This window comes from Grampus griseus (genome assembly GCF_964374135.1).
Source record: "Grampus griseus genome assembly, chromosome: 8".
Taxonomy (NCBI): Eukaryota; Metazoa; Chordata; class Mammalia; order Artiodactyla; family Delphinidae; genus Grampus; species Grampus griseus.
Window position 1 is genome coordinate 12,093,546 of NC_139002.1, and position 13,946 is coordinate 12,107,491.

Here is a 13,946-nt window from a genome sequence, read left to right on the forward strand (position 1 = left end):
TCTTCAGTAAGTGGTGCTGGGAAAACTGGACAGCTACATGTGAAAGAATGAAATTAGAACACTCCCTATCACCATACACAAAAATAAACTCAAAATGGATTAAAGAGCTGAATGTAAGGCCAGACACTATAAAACTCTTAGAGGAAAACACAGGCAGAACACTCTGACATAAATCGCAGCAAGATCTTTTTTGACCCACCTCCTAGAGTAATGAGAATAAAAACAAAAATAAACAAATGGGACCTAATTAAACTTATAAGCTTTTGCACAGCAAAGGAAACCATAAACAAGATGAAAAGACAACCCTCAGAACGGGAGGAAATATTTGCAAACGAAGTAACTGACAAGGGATTAATCTCCAAAATAATACAAACAGCTCATGCAGCTCAATATAAAAAAAAAACAAACAACCCAATCAAAAAATGGGTGGAAGACCTAAATAGACATTTCTCCAAAGAAGACAGATAGATGGCCAAGAGGCACTTGAAAAGATGCTCAACATCACTAATTATTAAAGAAATGCAAATCAAAACGACAGTGAGGTATCACCTCACAGTGGTCAGAATGGCCATCATAAAAAAAATCTACAGACCATAAATGCTGGAGAGGGTGTGGAGAAAAGGGAACCCTCATGCATTGTTGGTGGGAATGTAAATTGGTACAGCCACTATGGAGAACAGTAGGGAGGTTCCTTAAAAAACTAAAAATAGAACTACCATATGACACAGCAATCCCACTACTGGACATATACCCAGAGAAAACCATAATTCAAAAAGACACATGCACCCCAATGTTCACTGCAGCACTATTTACAATAGCCGGGACATGGAAGCAACCTAGATATCCATCAACAGAGGAATGGATAAAGAGGATGTGGTACACATATATGATAGAATATTACTCAGCCATTAAAAGGAACGAAACTGGGTCATTTGTAGAGACGTGGATGGACCCAAAGACTGTCATACAGAGTGAAGTTAAGTCAGAAAAAGAAAAACAAATATCATATATTAATGCATATATGTGGAATGTGAAAAAATCAGTACAGATGATCTTACTTACAAAGCAGAAATAAAGACATAGACATAGAGAACAAACATGCATACCAAGGGGGAAGGGGGGGTGGGTGAATTAGGAGACTGGGATTGACATATATACACTATTGATACTATGTATAAAATAGACAACTAATAAGAACCTACTGTATAGCACAGGGAACTCTACTCAGTGCTCTGTGGTGACCAAAATGGGAAGGAAATCCAAAAAAGAGGGGATATATGTATATGTATAGCTGATTCAGTTTGCTGTACAGTGGAAACTAACACAATATTGCAAAGCAACTATACTCCAATAAAAAAATTTTTTAAAAGACACATGCACCCCAATGTTCATTGTAGCACTGTTTACAACAGCCAGGACATGGAAGCAACCTAAATGTCCATCGACAGAGGAATGGATAAAGAAAATGTGGTACATATATACAATGGAATTATTACTCAGCCATAATAAGGAATGAAATTGGGTCATCTGTAGAGACGTGGATGGACCTAGAGACTGTCATAGAGTGAAGTAGGTCAGAAAGAGAAAAACAAATATCATATATTAATGCATATATGTGGAATCTAGAAAAATGGTATAAATGATCTTACTTGCAAAGCAGAAATAGAGACACAGACGTAGAGAACAAACGTATGAATGCCAAGGGGGAAGGAGGGTGGGATGAATTGGGGGATTGGGATTGACATACATACACTGTTGATACTATATATAAAATACATAACTAATGAGAACCTACTGTATAGCTCAGGGAACTCTACTCAATGCTCTGTGGTGACCTAAATGGGACGGAAATCCAAAACAGAGGGGATATATGTATACATACAGCTGATTCACTTTGCTATACAGTAGAAACTAACACAACATTGTAAAGCAACTATACTCCAATAAAACTTAATTTAAAAAAATTTTTTTTAAATGTTATGTGGTTAGACAAAGGAACGAGAAAAAGTCAATGTAATTTTATAAAGAACAAAATTGGAAGACTTACTGTACTTGATCTCAACCCTTACTCTAAGTCTTCAGTAATCAAGACAATTTGGTTTTGGTGAAGAGACAGGCATATAGATCAATGGAGCAGAACAGAAAGTCTTGAAAGAGACCCACACATACGGCCAATTGATTTTCAAACAGGTACCAAGGCAATTTGATGCGGAAAAGAGAAGTCTTTTCAACAAGTGGTGCTTGACCAATAGCATGTTTGTAAGGAAAAAATGAGTATCAACCCTTCCCTCACACCAGATATACAAATTAACTCAAAATAGATCATAAACCTAAACCTAAAGCCTAAAACTATAAAACCTGTAAAAGAATACATAGAGGACAATCTCTGCTAACTTGGGAAGGACAAACATTTCTCAGAACAACAAAGCACATAAAACATAGAAGAAAAGAACTGATAAATTAGACTTTACCAAAATTAAAAACATTTGCTCTTCAAAAGACACCTTTAAGGAAACAAAAAAGCAAGCCACAGACTAGGAGAAAACACTTATAACACACATAAAAGACTTAAATTCAGAATATATTAAAAAAAAGACCTCTTACAGCTCAATAAGAAGACAAACACAGCTCTTTAAAATATATAAAAGATCTGAACGGACACTTCACAAAAGAGTTTTAAATGACCAATGAACACATGAAAAGAAACTCAACATCAAAAAAAAAGGAAAAAAAAACAGAAGCTCAACATCATTAGTCATCAAAGAAATGCCAATTAAAACCACAATGAAATATCATATGCAGTTATTAAAATGTCTAAAATTTAAAAGATTGACCATATCAAGTGTTGGCATGCACCGGAAGCAATCAGAACTCACACACTGCTGGTGGAAACATGAAACAGTACATCCACTTTGGAAAACAATTTGATACTTTAAAATAATCTGGTAATTCCTTTAAAAGCTAGACATATCTACCAGGTTGCCCACTCATTCCTTCCTACGGTATCTACCCAAGAGAAATAAAAATATATGTCCACCTAAAAACCATGCAATTAAATGTTTGTAACAACTATATTTGTAATCAGCAAAAACCAGAACGTCCATCAATCAACGAATGGATAAAGAAACTGTGGAATATCCCCACAATGGGATACCGATCAACAATGAAAAAGGAAAGAATCACTGATAAATGAAACAACATGAGTGAACCTCAAAGCCAAAAGACTGCATCTGTATGAGTCCATTTACACAGAAGTCTAAAAAATGCTAATAGTCTGGAGGGATGAGGGTAGAGACCAGAATGAATTACAAAGGGACTCAAAGAAACTTCGGTGGGTGATGCAACTGCCTTAATTATGGTGTGGGTGAAGGTGTAGTGATGGTGATCGATCCTGATCAAATTATATACTTTACGTGCAGCTTACTGTACATGAACAAAGTTTGTTTTTTTTTTAAGTGCAGAAAAGGAACTCTGTGGATCTGAGAATCTGCACAACTTATTAGTAGGAGAAGGGGAACAAGAATTCTAGTCATCAGTTTTCTAGACAGCATCTGTCAACTGCATCCCATTTCCTCTTTCCTGGCCACCACCTATCCCCCTCACACACTCGAGAATGTCCCTCTAAAGAGAAGGCTGCCCGTGGGGACTCAGATGCCCGCTCACACAGACAGTCTCCACCTTTTCATCCCCTACTTAGTCCCTGCTAGCTCCAAAGCTAAGGTCCCTTGTGCGACGGCTGCCTCTTGGCAGGCGCGGAGCATGCCTGGCGGGAGGCGCTGACAGCTGCCCCAGCATTAGCCAGACGACACCACTTCACTGGAGGAGGAGCAAGACACTGCTTTCTCCCCAGAAGGAAATCACTTGCAGATGTTCAAATCCCAGATTACACCAACATCAGAAGGTATGAACAAACCACCAGCCTATCTGCAGAGGAGAGAACACCCAATTTCAAAAGGAATGTCCAGCTCCAGGGAAGAGGAAAGCCGCTGCTTAATCTTTCCCATGGAAGCTAGACAAGGATGCCCCGAAAATTCCAACGTGTTCACACTTTTTGACTACTCTGGCCTTAACAATCTCCCTCATCCGAATACGTAATTATGTTTCCTACCATACTGTACAGCTGTGTAGTCCTTACACACACACACACAAACACATGCATGCATATACACGCACACACACACAATGTATGGAGGGGACAGCAAGCCCTACCTCGAACGAGATAAGGTATGTGACAGGCCAAGACCCAAACAAATGCTGGGTATTACTACTGCTTTACATACTATGTATTTCACTCTGAAAGTGTATGTATTGCATTCCCAGGAAGAGCACCATGAGGATGGGAGCTGTCTGCTGGTTCTCCCGAGAATCCCACAGCCCTTCTGACATCACGTCCGGCCTGCGAGAGATCTGGTGAGTTCTACCCCAGCAGCTCCCTGCACACACAGCAGAGCACCACTGAAAGCGGCCCCTACAGAATGAGACCAGATGCCCGTCTCCCTGACGGGAGACTGGTGAAAAACACTTTTTTTTTTTAAACAAGTTTGGGAATTCTCTAATGTCCAAGGCTGAGTTAGCATTTGGGGACTAGAGAACTAGCCCCACCTTCAGAATTGGTACAATCAGTTCCTAAGGATCCAAATTCGTCACACAACCTTCAGGCAAAACCAGCCTCCTTCCACAGCACAGAGTCTGCCGTAGCGCGGAGTGAGATGGAGCGCCTGCGCAGTACAGCCAGCCCGGGAAGGGGGCGGGGCAGGGGCTTGGCTTTAACTTCGCTAATATGCAAAAATAAGTAAGAAACCAGGGTCAGACCTGATACCACTACAAATACGTGACAATCTGCCGATGGATTCAGCAAACAGTTACTGAGCACCATGTGTCCATGCCAGACGCTGCTAGGTCCCAGGAGTAAAGAAGTGACAGAACAGACACTGCCTTATCCTTACGGAACTCACAATCTTGGGATATTTACACAAATTCACAGTTGTTTTTTAAAAAGTTTGTTTTGGATTCAAAGTAACATTTTTGGCAAAATCACAAGCCCACATCACGGGGTGTGAATACAAATCAGCTGACCCTGTCAGTGTGGCTCCGGGTACCTCTCCTTATTTTATAATCATACTTGGCGTCATTGGCCTCCACCACCAGCCGTGTGTGTTCCTGAAATGTCAAGGCACAGTCCACATTCTCCCACAAACAAGGGCAGGGGTTGCGGAGGGAGGGCGCTGACCTCTCGCCACCGGGCTCCAGCACTGCTGGAGATGTACACGTTTGTCTTGCTTGCCAAGTTCTTTCCCACTGAACCTAAAATGCAAGAAGAGTAATTATTTTTAATGTCAAGAATACGCCAGATAATCACCTTGCTCAACCAGAAATTCTGAGTCATCTCGCAACTAAGATGTCTCAGAACCACGAACAGCCAGTATTGCCCTAGGTGGCAGCGGTCACTGTGTACTTGGCTGCACGTAACCCAATAGCTTAACCCGTCAGTGAGAACAGGCAAAGCCAACTTACCCGTGGCGATGACAAGACCGGGCGCCGACTCCTTGGACAGGATGGGCATCCTTCGGAGCTGGAGGCTGAGCAGCTGGCTGAGCCGCTGGGCCAGGTGGAGGGAGCAGCCCTGGGAGAGCTACAGAACACAAGTTCAGGAGCCGTCAGCACGCAATGCAACACGGAGGTCTCCCTCGAAACGCCAAGGCCTCTTGGGCCCACGCTGCAGTCGGCACAGAGGAAGGAGATCTGGCCCAAAGGAGACCAGAGCCACAGCCTGGCTGTCCCCACACTAACCCAGGTGGACATGATCATCTGAACCACATAAATGCCTCTCATGGAAGAAAAGAGAAAAATCCTAAGAAAAAACTCCTTCTGAGACTCTCAGAGAATAGCAATTAGAAATCAGTGCCATATATAAAACAGATAACCTACAAGGACCTTCTGTACAGCACAGGGAACTATACTCAATACCTTGTGATAACCTACAATGGAAACGAATCTAAAAAAGTGTGTGTGTGGGCTTCCCTGGTGGCGCAGTGGTTGAGAGTCTGCCTGCCGATGCAGGGGACACGGGTTCGTGCCCCGGTCCAGGAAGATCCCACATGCCGTGGAGCGGCTGGGCCCGTGAGCCATGGCCTCTGAGCCTGTGCGTCCGGAGCCTGTGCTCTGCAATGGGAGAGGCCACAGCAGTGAGAGGCCCGCGTACCGAAAAAAAAAGAAAAAAAGTGTGTGCGTATATATACATATAATATGTGTGGGGATGTGTGTGTGTGTGTGTGTATATATATATATATATATATATACACACACATATATATATATATATATAACTGAATCACTTAGCTGTACACCAAAAACTAACACAACATTGTGAATCAACTATATTTCAATAAAAATTAAAAAAGAAATCAGCGCCAACTCAAGTAGATAGGAAAGCTTTCACTCTCTCATGTTACCTAGAATTTCTCTCATGTCATTCGAAAGAATGAAAGAGAATGAAATGATTTCATGGCGCTTATTTTCTAAGTCAATGAAGATGTATTTCAAATGTGATTTAAGCAACTCTGTCAGAAAACAACCTAAGAATCAGAAGTCAGAAAATCTCACTGATAAGCTCCCAGATGTACAACACATATGAGATATAAACCCCAAAAGAGTCACATTAAACTTTTTTAAGCAGTCTGCATTTGTACGACAAGTCTTCACGTGTCCTCTGCAAGACTTCAGGTTATTCAAACTGGCTTCCATCACTTATGCTCAGATTTTAATAGCTCTGCAAACAAGGCCTTTTGCTATAGGGTCATACCTGATTCTCCCGGCCAGAAAGTGACTGTCAAATGTTACGTAGCCTTGTCTGGTGTTCTAGATGGGGTATCTCTATGTGTGCTTAAGTTACAGGTAAAAACTGACATGATTTGCTAGATATACTTATTTTTATAACAAAAGGATCTCTCTAACAAATATCTGTCTTGCTAGCATCAACGTTCAGCAAATAAAAACTGGAGCAAATTAGGCTGAGTCTCAAATACCTGCCAACTCACCTTTTCTGTCACTACCTCAAATCAGAAGCAGAAACTAAAAGCTGATTACTAATCGTTGTACAGTTCATAAATAAACTGATCAGTCAGGGAAATAAGCAGCTGGATTTTAACAATACTATTCATTTTATTTAACCAAGGTTTGGACCCCTACCACATGCTCCAAAACCTATATCGTGCAGTGAAACAACACCTAGGTGTTTATCTGCACCTACTTATAACCTGCCTCTCTCCAAAACTAGACTCGATGTGGTAAGTCCAGACCTGTTGCCAAATAGGGAAGAAAAATCAAGAAGTACAAAAAAAAAAAAAAGGAAAAGAAAAAAAAATCAAGAAGTACATTCTAGAACAAGAGTCTCCAAAATAATCTTCCCAAGGACCACGGATACAGCATACAAGAGAGTCAATATACTTAACCATGGACAAATGAAATTAAAAAATCCAAAAGACCAGGTAATTGTCTAACTAAAATGTTTTGGTTTCTCCAAAAATGAGTACTACTCTTTTTTTCCAAGTTCCTTCCGCCTACCTACTTTACGCACCCTAGATCCCCTAGAGAAATGAAAATGGAGGTGTGGGGTGTCACCTGAAGCCAAGGACCACGATCACAGACTTCTCCCCAGGGAAAAGGAAGGAGCCACCTAAGCGAATGGTAACGCTGAATGGGACCAAATAACACATTTTAGTATCATGACCTTTTCAGATGAAGCCACAGGTAGGGAAAACTGTAGAATCCTAAATTATATTCAGGGAGGAATTTTAAAAGATGTTCCCCAGCAAATCACTCTGCTGTACAGCACAGGTCCCCAGACTTTCTTGGTTCCCAGCACAACTGGTATCTCAGTAATTTTTTTTATAACAGCCTCAGGTCAGAAGAAATACCGATGTTTGTTTTTTTACATAGTTAAGTCCAAACAACTTAATAAGTATACGTCCTAATAACTTAGCAGCAGTTTGAAATAATATTGTGTGTGTGTGTATAAACTGAAAGAAAACATAAAATTTTATTTCATTCTTAAATAACCAAAATTACTTAATAATAGTATATAGACACCTTTTGGGCACTGCACATCTTCTCAAACTTTGGAATCTAATCAGATATCACTACCATCATTTCCTGTGCCAACCTGATTTTCTTACTTGCTTTTTATCACATCAAATGCCAAAAATCCAGCTTCACAAAGATATGTCATCAAAAGACATATAGCATGAGCTAATGTTGAAACGGTGAACTAACTCAAGATAGTAATTCACATGGTGACCAACAGGTGTCAAGTATCACAGTTTTTCCCTCAAAAACTTAAAATATCCCATGGTGCCCCTGTGAGTTCACTGTGGCATCCCAAGGCATCTTGATGCAGCGTTTGGGAACTGTAAGAGTAGAACTACAGTTAAAAGTGTGTATTAACAATCCAAACAAGAGCAAAGTATCTATACCTCACAATTGATTTTCTCTCCATATCCTGTGAAGGCTGGGGCCTGAAGGAATTCCCAGGTCCCCCCTTTGTCAAAGGTGATGACTGATCTCATGTTCTCTTCATTCATGGAACCATTAATCAGAGTAGCAATGTAGACTCCCTGTAACCCCTCCACGCGGTGGAAGTCAGCAAATGGTTCATTTGCAAAATACCTACATTAAGAGAAAATAAAACAGCTGTGAGCATGAATTCATCATTTGCTTGGCATGTTCTTATTTTAAATAACATAAAATTGAACCATTTTAAAGTACACAATTCAGTGGCATTAAGTACCTTCCCAATGTTATGCAACCATCATCACTGTGTAGTCCCAGAATATTTTCATCTTCCCAAAGGGAAACCCTGGACCCACTGGCAGTCATGCCCCACTTTCCCTTTCCATCCCAGACACTGGCAACCACTGATCAGTTTTCTGTCTCTATGGATTTGCCTCTTCTGGATATTTCATATAAATGGAATTATACAATTTGTGGCCTTTTGTATCTGGTTACTTTCTCTTAGCATAGTGTTTTCAAGGTCCATCCATGTTGTATCAGTACTTCATTCCTTCTTACGGCTGAATAATCTGTCCTTTTAAAAAAGTGATGTTTTGTCATTTTGAAGGCCAAGATGCTCACCTGACCTATCACTCCTCACGTGGGGTTCAGAATGATTAATACAACACGGAAAAGTTGATGTCAGAGTTACATTTATTTCTCCACTAATGAAATTGACCCCAAATCCTCTAGTGAGCCCTGACAAACAGGAAACCTTAAACCAAACTCACCAATACTAATTATAGTGTTGGCCTATTCACAATAGCCAAGACATGGAAACAACCAAAATGTCCGTCAACAGAGGAATGGATAAAGAAGACATGGTACGTATATACAATGGAATACTACTCAGCCATAAAAAAGAATGAAATCATGCCATTTGCAGCAACATGGATGGACCTAGAGATTATCATACTAAATGAAATAAGTCATAGAGAGAATGACAAATACCATATGATATTACTTACATGTGGAATCTAAAATATGACACAAATGAACCTATCTATGAAACAGAAACAGACTCACAGACATAGAGAACAGACTTGTGGATGCCAAGGGAGAGGGGGTGGTGAGAGAGGGAAGGATTGAGAGTTTAGGGTTAGCAGATGCAAACTATTATATACAGAATGGATAAACAACAAGGTCCTACTGTATAGCACAGGGAAATATATTTGACTTACCATGATAAACCATAATGGAACTGAATATAAAAAAGAATGTATATATATGTATAACTGAATCACTTTGCTGTACAGCAGAAATTAATACGTTGTAAATCAACTATTCTTCAATTTAAAGAAGTATAGTGTTGAGGCTTACAATCTAACCCAATTTGAGGCATACAATCTAACCCAATCTATAGGAATATAGCTAAGGGGTTACACAGCCACTGTCCAGATACTTACAACTAATTAGCCAAAACCCTGATCAGACGGAAGCCGATAGGATTTGTCAGGGAGCAAAGCAGAACCCCTTTCCCAAAGGCATGGTATATCTAACAAGGATGGCTCTGGAAACCTTGAGGTTATGCTTATTAACAGTGAAGCAGAGAAGACGACCCTCCCTGGCCTTAACTGCTACCCCAGATACTGTAATTGCCCTGGGAAGAAGTTTTGTTCTAACATGGTACACACATTACAAACAGAACAGATCTCTCAGAAAGGGTAGCCACAGTTCACACGTGGCTTGTAAAACCGGAAGCGGGTCCTTTATTTGGAGGGTTCTGAGCCACTGGGCTTTGTGAAAAAGCACAGAACTGTGCTCCCCCTTTATCTGTCATACAAATGTCGAGCTGGATGACGGCTGGCCACCTCAGACAGGAAGACGCACACAGCAGTGGCAGGGCCACCCCAGCTGAGAGGCGGAGCAAGGTCCTCCAGAAAACCCCAGCGCTGAGACCAAAGGTTCTGACGTGTGGTTTCCTTAGGTCTGTTTTAGTTGTTTTTCAGTTGCTTCCTTAGGAACGGGCCCCACGTCTGCTCCCCCCTGCCCTCCATTCACCTCGGCTCTGCTGCTTGTGATCCTAGCATCGTGAGGTCCCCGTATCGGCTTCTTTCAATTTATCTGGGAGGTCTGAATTTCTCTTGTTTTCAGGAGCCTTGTTTCTCCCCCTGGTCTCTCTCCTGGTGTTTTATTTTTTCAATCCAAGCAGAAGCCTAGCCTCTGTACGTCCCACGCTCCTCCAGGCCCCGGTCCACCCTGTCATCTCCCGCTCTGATGCCTTGCACACTACAACTACCTGACTTACCCAAGCATCTCCCCCGGAGAGTCCGTTTTCTTCCGTTTTCTCTCCCTGGCTCTCACCACTTGCTCTTCCCCTCGCCAGGCAGCTCACCAGGTCCCCCTCAACCACCCTCAGCCCAAACCCAGCACATCCTCAAGATGCCCTGTGGGCCCACCACGTCTGTCCCTCCATCTAGACGCTGCCTCCACGTGGCACCTCTCACAAGGTCAGGGTCACCCCTGCTGAGAATTCCTCCTCCCGGTCTCTAAGTAAAGAGACCCAGGTCCTCGGCACCACACGTTCCCACTGAGCTCAAAGAAGAGCTCGTTTGGTTTGGTGTGGTTTTCTGTTTTTTAAGTTAAGCCAGCCTGCCCACATAACCTGCTCCTTCACCCCGTCCCATGTCATCGTGCTGAGATGGAGACGCAGCTGACAAAGGTCATTCAATTGAGTACATCTGAACATCTCCAGTCCCGAGATAAAATCTGAAGAAAAAAAAATAAGAAGGCCGAGGAGGATGTCAGTCTATGAATCTTGACGTAAATCTATTTTCACTTTCCTAACTGGACTGAGCGGTGAGGCAGGGCAGGCAGTCGGGGAGGAATGTCTGTAACTGCATAAAGGGTCGTCTGTCTGTGCACAGTGGTCGCGTGGCCACGTCACTGAGGTTCCCGCTTCCTGGGGAGCCACTCGCTGCAGCTTCGGGCCCCTGCCCTGCCCTGCCGTCTCCATCCTGAAGGGCTGACAAATGCAGAAGCCAAGCCCCGACTCATCAGCCCCATAGCTGGAGGCTCTCAAAGGTGACAGACAAAGAGTCGGCAGAAGGCCAGAGAGAGAGTGGTTCATGATTTTAGTTATAAAAAAGGAAGGACACTATTACTCACCCATACAGAGAAATGAAGTCTTGATTGACACGTGTTACACGTGGATAAACCCTGAAAACGTTACATGACAAAGTGAAGCAGACACAAAGGCAGACACAAAGGTCAGGTGTTACGGCATGATTCCATCTATATGAAACAGCCAACTCCGTAGCGACAGAAAGTAGCCTGGTGGCTGCCAGGGGCTGGAGGAGGGGAGAGTGGAGAGAAACTGCTGAACGGGTAAGGGGTTTTCTTGAGGGGAAATATAAATGTAAATGTTTGGGAATTAGATCAAGCTGGTGGTTGCACAACATTGTGAATGTGCTGTGTGCCACTGAGTTGATTACATTAATAAAATGGTTAACATCATGAGAATTTCACTTCAATAAATCAAAAAAAAAAAAAAAAAGCCACAGGACCAGCCGGAAGGGGCCGTGACTGACCAGAACGACCTGAGGATGAATCGGGGCAGGAATGGTTTATAACACAACATAAGACACTGAATAATAAGGAACCTGTGGGAGGGGGGAGGGACCCGGAGTAAATAAATAAATAAATAACCTGCGCGTCTACACAGGGGAAAAAAAAAGTAAGGAGTAAAAGATGACAGCACCTCCAAAGGAGAAGAAACAGGGCGGAGAAAAGCATATCAGAGACCACACAGGAAGTTCTCTGCTTGGATATCTAATAGGCATCTCCAAACCAGAACTCTTGATCTTTTCCCCACACCTGCACCTCGCCCAGCCCTCTCCGTCAGTCTGAAACCATCACTGCAGCAGCTACCCCGGCCAAGCAGTGGTGGGTCCCTGACTCCTCCTTCTCTCATACTCCATGTCCAGTCCATCAGCAAATGGTCAGAATTTGACCATTTCCAGGATCTCTACTGCTACCGCCCCGGGGTCCAGCCAACCTCCATCTCCACTGGCCTGGTTTCCGGCAGTGCTCTCACAGCTGGGCGTCCCCCCCGCCCGACACATGAAAGTCCGCTTCCACTCATGTCCCCACCAGACACATGAAAGTCCACTGTCTAATTTCCACACGGCATCCAGGATGGCTTCTTTAAAAGATAAGTCACGTGAGCGTTCACTGAAAATTATTTATTAACACGACCCATTTATGTTTTATGCACTTTTCTTTACATAATGCAATTCACAGTTTTTAAAATGGTGTCCAAAAAAACGTAACACCGGGCTTCCCTGGTAGCACAGTGGTTGAGAGTCCGCCTGCCGATGCTGGGGACACGGGTTCGTGCCCCGGTCCGGGAAGATCCCACATGCTGCGGAGCGGCTGGGCCCGTGAGCCATGGCCGCTGGGCCTGCGCGTCCAGAGCCTGTGCTCCGCAATGGGAGAGGCCACAACAGTGAGAGGCCCGCGTACCGGGGGGGAAAAAAAAAAAAAAAAAACGTAACAGGTTAAACCAAATAATGTCCAGCTTCCGGTCAAAACCCTCCATCGTGCTTAGAAGAAAAAATAGGGAATTCCCTGGCGGTCCAGTGGTTAGGACACCGCACAAAAAAGAAGAACAGAAGAAAAAGATAAAGTTCTTTCTACACCCTTGAGGGCTCTACACAACCTGAACCCTGCTCTCTTGGTTCCTGTGTCTTGGGGATGCTCTCTCCCCTCCACCAGCTGTTTGATCCACCCTGGCCTCCTCACTGCTCCTAAATTAAACCAACAAAGTCCCACCTCAGAACCCCTGTGCCTGCTGTTCCCTCCGCCTGCAATGCTCTTCCCCGGGGTATGTGCCCAGCTCCCTTCCTCGTGTAATTCAGGCACCTGCTGGAATGTCACCCTCGTGAAACAGCCTGCCACGACTAGCCAATATAAAGTAATACCCTCGTAACCCTCTGTCCTCTTATCTCGCTTTATTTTTTTTCTCAGCGCTCACCATTATCAGCAGATCACATATTTGTTTATATTCTGTTTTCCCCCAGTTAGAACAAAAGCTCCATAGAATGTAGGGCCTCGTCCTGAGTTTTCCTTGCTGGATACAATATCTCATGGCTGTACACGCAACATCGCCAGGCACCAGGCAGCAGCATACTTGCTGAATGAACTGATGACTGAATGAACTGGCAACGTGAAGAGGGACAGTGGGCAGCAAGGACATGCCCTCTGACCTGGTGGTCACGGCCTTTTGGGCCAGACCTCACTGCAGACCAGTCAGTCAGCTCCACCGGACGGCTCTTCCCAAGAGCACAGAGTAAACGTAATCACAGTCAGACACACACAAGTCTGGTTTGTCACCCAGTAAATGAGAATAAATGGGCTTGTGGCACCAGTGCCCCCACGGATTCGTGGCATCCACCCCT

General features: G+C 43.3%; 1 protein-coding gene across 1 annotated transcript in view; it reads right to left on the reverse strand.

Moving 5' to 3' along the window:
* SORL1 (sortilin related receptor 1) overlaps window positions 1–13,946 on the reverse strand; it is a 161,043-nt gene that overhangs the window by 99,510 nt on the left and 47,587 nt on the right. The window contains exons 9-11 of the mRNA XM_082659998.1: window positions 8,472–8,664; window positions 5,515–5,632; window positions 5,231–5,304 (exon numbers count right to left, since the gene is read on the reverse strand). Of these exons, the coding sequence (XP_082516124.1) occupies window positions 5,231–5,304; window positions 5,515–5,632; window positions 8,472–8,664 (385 nt within the window). The remainder of the gene's footprint in view (window positions 1–5,230; window positions 5,305–5,514; window positions 5,633–8,471; window positions 8,665–13,946) is intronic.